The sequence below is a fragment of the Nasonia vitripennis genome (genome assembly GCF_009193385.2).
Source record: "Nasonia vitripennis strain AsymCx chromosome 1 unlocalized genomic scaffold, Nvit_psr_1.1 chr1_random0002, whole genome shotgun sequence".
NCBI lineage: Eukaryota > Metazoa > Arthropoda > Insecta > Hymenoptera > Pteromalidae > Nasonia > Nasonia vitripennis.
The window spans coordinates 3,724,923-3,737,186 of NW_022279588.1; the positions used below are offsets into that span (position 1 = coordinate 3,724,923).

Consider the following 12,264-nt stretch of genomic DNA (forward strand, 5'->3'; position numbering starts at 1 on the left):
TTTTTTCTAAAAATAATAAAAATCCAATCCACAGGCCAGACCGGAAACACGCAGAATCGTATAACCACGTAATTCAAGACATTATTACAAGTAAATTAGTCACATTATTTGTTAGCGGTAATTGTTGAACTGCTATTAGTCATCTGCGTTGAAACAGATTTTTGTATGTATTTGTATGTATTATACTATAGTCTAATAAATTCAAAAAGTAAATATTTAGCCATCGAAAAATCGTATGATCAATATTTGTATGTATTATACTATAATCTTATAAATTCAAAAATAAACATTTAACCATCAAACACTCGTATGATCAATATGATTTAATATGATTTAATTATATTAAATTATACTATAATATAATAAATTCAAGAAATCTTCAAAAAATTCTGATAGACTTTCAACGTATTTTTTAATTTAATATAAGAACTTTTTCTTCAGTAAATTTTTTTCTAAAGTCTATCATTCTCAAGTAAAAAATTCTGGAAATTTCATTCACGATTTTCCCGTGTTAGCCGCCATTTTATGTGCTTTTACCTTTTTTTTCAAAATTTAAACTGTGACACTGAAGTTTAAGTCTCGAGGACACGATTTCTTCGCTCTAAACATTAAATCTTAAATAACTTCAATGTGAAAAATCGACATGAAAAAAGATTTTATTTTTAACCATCTTTTATTGCTTGTGGTTTGGTAGGGGTGGTTTCCAGGGGTAGGGGGGTGAGTGGTCAGGTGGTTAGCTGGCTTATGGTGTGTGGCTTTATTATTTTAAGAAAAAATAAAGCGATTTAACTCGCTGTTTCCTGGGATAGATGAGTGAGACTGCTTGTGGTTTGGTAGGGGTGGTTTCTATGGGTAGGGGGGTGAGTGGTTAGGTGATTCGCTGGCTTCTGGTGTGTGGCTTAATTATTTTGAGTAAAAATAGAGCGATTTAACTCGCTGTTCCCTGGGATAGATGAGTTAGACTGCTTGTGGTTTGGTAGGGGTGGTTTCTAGGGGTAGGGGGGTGAGTGGTTAGGTGGTTAGCTGGCTTATGGTGTGTGGCTTTATTATTTTAAGAAAAAATAAAGCGATTTAACTCGCTGTTCTCAGGGTTAGACTAGTTAGCCTGCTTGTGGTTTGGTAGGGGTGGTTTCTAGGGGTTAAGCGGGTTAGGGGGAGGTATTTAGGTTATTAGCTGGCTCATGGTGTATGGTTTAATTATTTTAAGAAAAAATTAAATTAGATGCAATAAATGTCTGGGTTTTGGCCATATTGCAAAAAAGTGTACAGAGACGTACGACAGAAGTAAATGCTGTTATAAGTGCGGAACGAATGGACATGCAGCGAAAAGAACACATGACCTACTCAACCAGTATGTCCGCGAGAAAGAGGTAGACGTAGCCATTGTATCCGAACAATATAAGGATCTAGACGAAACATCGTGGAAAATGGACTTTACCGGTAAAGCAGCGATCTGGGTATGTGGAGACGTTGCTTTTTGTAAAAAAATGAAGACCCGTGTAAAAGAATTTATACGGGCTAAGGTAGTAGGTATCACTTTTTGCAGCTGCTACGCTTCATCTAGCGCTCCAATCGAGCAGTTCGAGCAACTGCTAGATCGGTTTATACAAGACGCAGTAGGGAGGAAATCGGTACTGATTACAGGCGACTTCAATGCGTGAACTGTGGAGTAGGACATCGAAAGAACGAACCACAGAGGTCGAGTACTCCTAGAGACATTCGCTCTCCTGGATTTGGTTCTAATTAACTAAGGATGCACCCACACTTTTAAAAGAGGAGACGCAGGGTCTATTGTCGACTTGACGTTTGTTAGCCGCAGCCTTATTGGCTCAGTTGATTCATGGACAGTAAGTGAGCACTACACACAGTCATTACCAGGCCATAATAATGGAGGTAGGAATATCAGAACAGGGACCCAACGCGAGTACAACGACCAAGAGTTAGTTGGAAAACGAAGAATTATGATGAGGAGATGTTCCTGTTAGCACTAGAGGAAATGCAACTGTCTGGAACGGCGAACAGCAAGGCGGAGTGGGTGATGGAAAACATCACCCGAGCATGTGACGCTGATATGCCTCGAAGAGTGGCATACAGTAGACGACCACCAGTATACTGGTGGGACAAGGAGATTGCGAGTGCACGAAGCGAGTGCCACTGGACCAGAAGATGAGAACAACAGATGAGGAAAAAATACTATGAAACTGGTACAGGCCAGGAAATAGTAGATGTTCGCATACAAGAAATGAAGGACGCTAAAGGGAGGCTTAAGAAGAAAATCCGCGAAAATAAACGACGGTGCCTTAAGGAATTACAGGACGAGGTCGAGCAGGACCCTTGTCAACCGTATAAAATAGTAATGAAGAAGATTAAAGGAAGTTACCTGCCTCCACCAAAGTGCCCGGAACTATTACAGCGGGTAGTGACCACAGGTAACTGGAAAAGACTAGTGTCATCGAAAGAGGTGTGAATGAAGAGGCTATTCCGCCGATCACGATTGAGGAATTGTTAGCCGCCTGCAGAAGGGTAGGAAACAACAAGGCCCCAGGGCCAGATGGCATTCCAAATACTGCATTAAAGCATACCATTCACGCTCATCCAAAGGTCTTCGTAGACTTGTACAATGTATGTCTAGAAGAAGAAATATTCCCCACAAACTGGAAGAAACAGCGACTAATATTTCTGCCAAAGGAAAAGAAACCACCCCAGAAATCCTTATCATACAGACTGCTCCGCATGCTGGATACCCCAGGCAAGATCCTGGAACGCATTACCTGCGTCAGAATGGATCATTTTATAGAAGGAAAAGGTGCATTAGCGGAACACCAATATGGCTTCAGAAAGAAGCGTTCAACCCTGGACGCAGTTAGTCTAGTGATTGACACTGCACAAACAGCGATAGAGGGGAAAAGATGGAAGGGGGAAAAAAAGAAGTATTGTGCTATAGTTACATTGGATGTCAAAAATGCATTTGATTCGGCTAGATGGAGTGAAATACACGAGGCACTCTGGAAGCTTCTCCTCTCGCTTCGCTTGGGCAGTAAATCTACCTGCGAGATTAATCAACGACTTGAGTCCCTTGTTGCATAATGTACTATTAAATTACACGAGGCGTTACCGAAAAATAATTATACAACTCTGTGTCTTTAACGAGTGCTTTATAATTCTTCCGACATCAATAGAAAATTATCCGACTCGGAGAGTATACGATATATAAGTAGTGTGGCAGCCAGCTAGGTTCCCGTAGCCTTTTCAAACGGAACGACTTTACCCAGGTTTTTCTAATGTATTTTTGCCTGCAGAATCCGAATTTTAAGGGTGAAGTGTAAAAAAATGTCAGGTTGTAAACAATTTTCCGGAAAATTGTTGCAAATTTTTTTGCAAAATGCATTGTTTTACGTAGAAAAATCATTGAAATTTCGAAAATTCATATAGGGAAAGTAAAAAAAACGTTGCATTTCTGAAGCTTTAATCTTGTTTTAAAGAGAAACGATGCATTTTACGAAAAAATGTATAGGAACACTTTCTTCTTAAATTTTTGCAAGGAATCTGAAGAAATTCTTTTGCTCGCAGGTATTTGCTTTCCGGCTAGGGAGCAAATAACTCTAAACAAGTTAATGATTTTAAAATTAAAAAAAGCCCTTTAATTCCTAAACAAAGTACTCTATTTATTCTACAGTAAGTAGAAGGAAATTGAATGCAAAAAATAATTTGCTATTTACTATTCTATCAATTTTCTGAGTTTTATTTTCTTGTTTTGAATCTTTCTAATAAAAAAAAATTGTTTCTGTGCTACTTCACGTTTATGTGCTGGCGCTACGACATTACGTATCATTTTAAACGTTAATAATAGTGATAACCGCGATAGAATATCAGGAGCGTTGGCCAACGAATTGCTTATTTTGTTAAGCACTAAAATAATCTTCTAAGAGAGATATTCAGATGTTCGAATCGGAAAAGCGCTTCGTGGTTTTTGATGCCTAACTTTTAGTTTTACTCAAAGATGATAGACACGTTACCAGGGACTCGTTGACAATGTCCAAGTATTCGTCAGAACAAAAAAACAGGTAGCGGGCTTTATGGCTTTTGATAGGCTTTCGATGTTTTTATTTAAGTTCAGCTTAAAGATAAAAGGAAGTTATCAGAGACTTTTAAAGATGATGTCTAGGTATTTAGTAGAGAAACATCTTCACATATTCCATGCGAGTGTCAGCTAATGTGTAAATCAACTAAGAGTAGAATTTGCACCTACACACTGTAAACCACGTAGCGCGTAACTCAGACTCAAATTTTTGCTATGATTAATACCCGAACAAAATTGTTGAGAGTTTCCGATAAATATACTCTAAATTTTTTGAACTGGTTTGATGATGGATGATTTATGTTGAGGTCAATAATTGATTTACGAGGCTGCCCAATAATTAATAAGCATGCTATTTTAGTTCAATTATTTTCTCCTTGGGAAGTATAAAAATATGTATAAGGGAATCAAGTCAGAGAACGAAATTATGGCAACTATAGTATACGAGTATGGGATACAAAACAAAAGTGGGGGATGGCGGGCGAAACAAGCAGGGGAGAAACCCCCAGTAAAATTCTGAATGGAAATTTAAGGTAAATTATACAAAGGAATTGTCTAAGAATATAATTATTTATTCTCAGTAAATTAGCAAACAGAGCCAAAGGGGGAGAAACCTTTCAGTTTATGATAATTTGATTACTTTTTTGTTTATTTGATGCTCTTTAGAATTAATTTTTATTCAAGTAATTAATATAACTAATATGAACCATCTAGCTTATTGGAATACAAAAAAAACATTACAAATACCTGAAAGTATCAGAAAAGTTAAAATTAGATTTTTACACTTATTTTTGGAAATAATTTCTCCTTATACGTAACACAGAGCATAACTATACACACCTGTTTGAGGAAGGGGCACGCTTAAGGCATGCATTGATTGCGTTTGTTGTGTACTTTGCTGAAGAGCTCCTTGCGAAACAATTGCTTGTGCTGTATTACTAGCCAAGGATCCAGATATATGTTGATTTCCTGAACTGACAGAATTTGCACCTGTTCTGTTTAAATTTAGTTGAGTGTTTGCAGGTTGATGAAAAAAAACTGCAACAAATTAAACAATAATTTAATTAAAAAAACGATTCGTATATAAATTTGCCTTTCTTTACTTTTTTACGTGTTCCCTGATTCGAGCATTCGAGATAATATTCGAATTGCTATTTGATCAAAAGATCCATTGAGACTGCGAGGAATACCGCTCTTGTTGGTAGAGACTATTTGATTGTTAGAAGAAGACTTGACTACTGAGCTGTAGCTGCACGGAGGAAAAAGTGAGCCTGGACGGATACCGGCACTCGTGTGCAGAATAAGAAACGCTCAATTATGCCGATACAGCGCATACGCGTGCCATTAGTGCACACAATCGTGCCGTATGATAACGATCTAAGCGAAGCCGATGCAGCACACACCCGGTACTGTTTTGGGACCAGTTATTTTACTACCTCGTTCATAGCGCGCTCTCTAGGAAGCACGAGCGCGCATAGTAGGCCAGGAGCACTACAGTTTGACATAGCTGTGACATGACGTAGATTAGATATTGGTTGAAATTGCTTGGGAAACATCTGGGGAAAGAAAATATCGACGTCCGCCATCTGAGAAAGTTATGCTATTTGCAGGAAAAATCATAAACTGCAAAAAACGCAAAAATCGCGCATTTTTTCCGATATTTCTTAATATCACTTCTTAAGGGGGCACACCACCTTTGAAATTAAAATCAAAATTTTTCATTTAAACTCCAGGATATTGTTTAAAAGTAGATTAGTTATGGTATGAATGAGGGGATTTGGTTTAAATTTCATAGAAAAAAAGTTACATGATAATTATGTTAAAATTAATTAAAAATGGATTTAAAAAATCAGTAATATGCTTATAAAACTTTTTCTATGAAATTTAAACCAAATCCCCTCATTCATACCATAACTAATGTACTTTTAAACAATATCCTGGAGTTTGAGCTCATTTGGGCCATTTGTTCCTTTGGAATCTTACAGTCAGTGAATTATGGACAACCTACTATACGTAGGCATTATAGAGGTATATAGAAGGCCTAAAACCATCAAAATAAAGGTAATTATGTCTAAGAATAGTAAAAAAATTTGGTTAATTTATATAAGTATTTAGACATTTTTAATGAAAAATTTTGATTTTATTTTCAAAGGTGGTGTGCCCCCTTAAATATGCAAGATAGAGATAATAGTATACGTATGAATTTGTTCTTTATGAAATTGTCTACAAGATAGAATTAGTTTAAAATCGATATATTTAATGTTTTAGTTGAAAAATGGCTATAAATTCAAAAAAATTAGGGAAAAAACGAGGTTATTTTAAAGCGTTTGTTTTGCAGGTAAAAAATCATCCAATCACGCTATAAATTAGGATTTAAGAACTTCATTATAGTATGAAACAATATGCCAAAGGCTGGTCAAATTGGCCTGATAGTTTTTGCAGCAAACAACTGTTAATTAAGCCCCGCGAAAAAATTGTTATTTTCGCGTTTATGCCAGGCTTATATTATTAAATTTTTATAGGCACCGATTTTTTTATATTTCCCTGGTCCTCTAAACTATAATACACAATAGTTATAATAAACAATTTTTCTTTTTTTATTAATTTTTCACGCCATTTCTAAAGGTTGAAAAATTTTGTCTTATAAATAATCAAGTATTGAAGCGGATTTGGTTACCGAAAAACCTTAAAAAACCGAAAAAAAGTTCTCGAAAATAGTTTCTTCAAAAAAAAAAATGCGTTCAATTTGTCCTGAGACAGTGCACACGCACACACCTAAAGCAGCGTGCACACAGCACATACAAGCGCGTAAGCAGCGCTTACGCACACACATACACTACACGACACGCGTCTACGAGACGTATGCCGAGGCGACAGGAGTCGCCCGCAAAGCATAAGCATAGGACAAGCAAGGTACCGAAACGGTGCCTAGTCGCCGAGAAACAAACATCAGCTCACCCCGAAGGGCCAACAGAGGGAAGCCGACATACCAGGCAACAAAACCGAGCCTGGTCACTCTTCTGATAGCTGCGACAGCAGCAAGAGGTACCCGGCGCCCTCGACAAGGCGTGCAGCGTACGGAGCGGGGCCCCAGCACGGCGATCCCGATCAGAAGGCGAGCATCAGCCCGATCGGAGAAAGAGGCGTAGCCGCAGGCAGGATCTCCTGGGCGCGTGAGGGCGAGAAGAAACAGGACACGACCAGCTCGACGGATTCCCGGAGCAGCGCACGGCCGACTTCGAGCGACGCAGCAGAAACCGACGGCGCACCGAATATCCTGTAAGTGTCGGCGCGCAGGGCACCTGTTACTCTCTCTCTCTCTCTCTCTCTCTCTCTCTCTCTCCAGTGTCATCCAGTGCCCTGGCCCGCTCAATCATAGCGGCCAAGGCCAGGAAGCGCAAGTTACACACCACCGAACTCGATGCTGGACTACTGGAGGAAGCGAAAGCTCTATATCCAGACCACCAAGGACTCGTTAACATCAACGAGCTGCTTCCTCCAGACATCCACAAGCTGTGCATCAGGGCCAGGCTGGAGGCTAAAAAGAGGAAAGGCTGCCGGTCGTACGTGAGAGACGGGAGAATCTATATCCGTTCTGGCGAAGACAATGAACGGGCCACCATCATATCATCTGAAGAAAATCTACAGGCTTTTTTAGCCCGAACATCGACTACAGCCAACACGGACAACACACAAACACACTAAAACAGCTACACATCATCCCACCAAAACCTCCATCTAACACATCCACATCTAAATCACTCGCATCTATTTCCAAAGCGTCTCTGTCTGAAGGCCTACGAGTCTGTCATTTTAATGCGAACTCTCTCACGGGTCACATTGAGATGATCAGATTCTTCTTGTCCACTCGTGCCCCCTTTCACGTAATGGCTGTGACTGAAACCTGGTTAAGTGACAAGATATCATCCATCCCTTCACTGGATGACTACACTCTTTACAGACGGGACAGAAACAGGAACGGTGGAGGTGTGGCCCTCTACATCCATCATTCATTAACAACTTCTATTATCTCGTCATCTGATGGTGAATGGTCGGGCAAACCAGGTAAGCCGGAGTACCTGTTCTGTGAAGTCACGGCTAAGGGAATATCACCCATCTTCGTGGGGGTTGTGTATCGCCCTCCTCATTCTCCCTTTATCCAGGGATCTAATTTTATTGACCAACTAACACTTCATATGCATAACTGCTCCACGAAGGTCATCATGGGTGATTTCAACGCTGACCAACTTTCCTCGTCTGAAGACGCCAATTTCATCAAGGCGTTTATCGACGAGAACTCCCTTATGTCTGTGCCATTTGGTGCAACTCACCACAGACCGGACTCCGACACCTGGCTAGACCTCTGTTTAATTGATGAGCAGGATAGACTGCTCTCATATTGGAAGACTGACACCCCTTTCATAAACGGACATGACCTGATCACGGCCACACTCGACGTACAGATTCCACGCTACGTACCTACCACATACACCTACAGAAACTATAAAGGAATCTGTGCTGAGAAGCTAAGGGACTTCCTTAGCGCATGTGACTGGTCATCCTTCGCCACGCCATCACTAGACGAATGCATCACTATTCTCAACACTAACATCTCAAACGCCATCAACATTCTCGCCCCATTAAAAACTGTGACTCCCGGACGCAAACGTCACCCGTGGTTCACCGCGGCTCTTCGTGACCTTTTAACTGAAAGGAATAGGCTCTACAGGCGTTTTCGCAGAAGTCGTCTACTTTGGGACCTATATTTTTATAGAGTTGCCAGAGATGACGCTCACAAACGGATTGAGGAAGCTAGGCTGGATTATTATTATTCACGCCTATCAACCCTGACCGACGTTGCAGAGATATGGAGGGAACTACAAAAACTCGGTATTTCTACCTCTAAATCTTCTCCACCTTCTCGGTTCTCTCCAGATGCTCTCAACCATCACTTTAGTTCCATCTCAAATGATCCTCAAGCTCCATCAGTTGAGGAATATCTGCGAACCCTCGAGAGTCTAGACCTCCCTAAACACTTCATCTTTAGGGAAATCACTGAGTCGGACGTGTCTGCTGCAGTATCGCACTTTAATACCCAGGCCAGGGGGAGTGACGGCATCCCACAGGTTGTAATTACTAAAGCATTGCCAATACTCGCTCCTCTACTCTGTCAAATTTTTAACCTGTCATTGAGCGAGGCTTGCTTTCCCTCGGCCTGGAAATCATCGCTCGTAAGAGCATTAAATAAGATCAACTCTCCAACTGCTGTAACAGACTATCGTCCGATCTCTCTACTTTGTTTTCTATCCAAGGCGCTGGAGTGGCTGGTGCACAACCAGATATCTGAATACCTAGAGTCAAGACTCTACCTCGACAACTTCCAAACTGGTTTTCGCACTGGCCACAGCACGCAGTCCGGCTTAATTAAGCTGACTGACGATGTCAGGCTTGGGATGGACAGAAAGAAGGTCACCCTTCTACTTCTTTTTGACTTTAGCAAAGCGTTTGATACGGTGTGTCACGTCAGGCTACTCAGAAAGCTACCCTCTTTCGGCTTTTCTAAGCAGGTTATCCGCTGGCTTGCATCATATCTATCGGGAAGAGAGCAAGCAGTCATTGGTGACAACAATGAAATCTCTGCATTTCTACCACTTAACACCGGTGTTCCACAGGGGTCTGTCTTAGGACCCCTGCTGTTCTCGTTGTACATCAATGACATTGGCTATTGCCTTGATGCAGATATGTCCCATCTCATCTATGCGGATGATCTGCAGATCTACAGCCAATGCCACCTCGAGGAGCTCGACTCCTGCTCTGTCAGGATGAGTGCTAACGCCGAGAGGATTAGTAGCTGGGCTGCTTTGAACAGGCTTAAACTGAATGTTACTAAAACCAAGGCTATTGTCCTGGGTTCCCCCTATTATATAAATGCTTTACCTAATACCGCTAACACCTATATAAATATAGGGGGAGCCCAGGTCAATTTTGAATCATCTGTGCGTAATCTGGGGCTGGTGCTAGACTCCAAGCTCACATGGAAAGAGCACGTCACGCAAATTTGTAAACGTGCTCACTCTTTAATGTATCGCCTCTATTTCTTTCGGAAGAGCACCAGCCTCAGGCTGCGCAAACATCTGGTGCAGGCACTCCTTTTCCCTCTCATTGACTACTGCTCACTTGTTTACTGTGACTTATCACAAGAACTTGACCTAAAACTACAGAGACTTGTCAATACGGGGATCCGCTACATCTATGGTGTAAGGAGGGACGAGCACATCTCCCCTTACAGGCGTGAGCTGCAATGGCTCACCACCGCCGGACGTAGGAAATATTTTATGGCCTGTTTTCTAAGGAAAATTTTCAACACCTCTACACCATCTTATCTAGTTGCCTATTTTGATTTCCACGTCGCGCTCAGGCCTGTGAGGGGTGAGGTGACTCCACTGGACATTCCGCCCTTCAAAACGGAGACACTAAGGAACTCATTTTTCATCAGCGCCTCTTACCTCTGGAATAGCCTGCCATCTCAAATACGTAACACACAATCCATATCTAACTTTAAAATACTAGCGAAAAATTACTTTTTCAATATGGAAAACACTTAAACATCACACAAACATCCACACTTCCACTTTCATCTCATCTCACCTCATACCATTTCATTTCACACTCGTCACTCGTGCTATCACCAAACTCACACACGCCTACACCAAACTCACACACTGAATACCTTATACTTTTTATTTTACTTCTTTATATTGATATATGTACAACATAATGTACAATAATAAAAATTAATTAATCTAATTAATCTTAATCTAATCTAATCTCTCTCTCTCTCTCTCTCAAGCACTCCTATTTCCAATCATCGACTACTGCTCATTGGTATACTGTGACCTGACCCAAGAACTTGACACAAAACTCCAGAGACTCGTAAACACGGGAATTCGATACATCTATGGTGTAAGGAGGGACGAGCACATCACCCCCTACAGGCGTGAACTGCAATGGCTTACAACTGCCGGATGTAGAAAGTACTTTGCAGCCTGTCTTCTACGAAAACTGTTTAACACGGCTGTGCCTTCCTACATCTTAGCCTTTTTTGACTTTCACGTCGCGCACAGGCCTGTGAGGGGGGAGGTGACGCCTCTGGACATCCCGACTTTCAAGACGGACACGCTGAAAGGTTCATTCCATATAAGCGCCTCATACCTCTGGAACTCGCTACCATCACGCCTTCGCAACACTAAATCCATGTCACACTTCAAACAATTAGCTAAAGAATATTTTTATGCACTTGAAAACTCATAATCATCTCACAAACACTTACACTCCTCCACTCTATATATATCATTTCACATTCACTATATATATATATATATATATATATATATATATATATATATATATATATATATATATATCATCTCTCACACACACACACAAATTATAACTGGTTTTACTTTATACTGTTATTTTGAATTGTACAATACAATGTACAGAAATAAAACTTATTTAATCTAATCTAATCTAATCTCTCTTTCTCTCGAAAAGCGCGTGACACAAACAACGCGATAGACGCTGTAGCTAGGTTAGATAGCAACATCCATCAAGCCGGTGCAACTAAAAGCGCATAACCTCGGTAAGCGCCTCGAGTACGCAAGATACACGCGAGCATGTAATACCCGGACTGGACGACGGCCGGAAGATATTCTATTTGTTAATTTAGGAAAATAAAGGTATACTGGGCGTGACTAGCCCGAAAGGATAAGCACGAATAAACCGAGTGAAAATCTTTATTTTGCATGCAAACCCCGCTTCCAATTTACATTTCAGCTGGCCAAGCAGAAAAGATTCCGCCACTCTCCGCGGTCCGCTAAAGCGGAGACGCTGAGCTAGCCGAGGCCGATCCTTGTCGTCAAATCGACGACTTTTGCGATACGTTAGCTTCCTGCGCGTCAGCCCGAAGCTTGACAGGGCTCATTCGTGTAATTTGCGCGTGAGCAGGAGGCAGACATGTCACAGGCCAAATAGGTGCTGAGATACTTAACGTCAAAGATCGAGAGAGTTATAACTATTAATGTTGTAACAATAAAAAAAATACCACCAGATAGGTCTTTCTGAGAACTTTTTGTATGTGTTTTAAAATATAAAATCGCCCTTATGCATAAAGTAGGAAAAATCAA

At 40.8% G+C, this 12,264-nt stretch overlaps 1 protein-coding gene across 1 annotated transcript in view; it reads right to left on the reverse strand.

Moving 5' to 3' along the window:
* LOC100499172 (uncharacterized) overlaps positions 1-12,264 on the reverse strand; it is a gene marked incomplete at its 3' end in the record, with an annotated part of 193,488 nt that overhangs the window by 76,642 nt on the left and 104,582 nt on the right. The window contains 1 exon segment of the mRNA NM_001191046.1: positions 4,919-5,116. Coding sequence (NP_001177975.1) covers positions 4,919-5,116 — 198 coding nt within the window.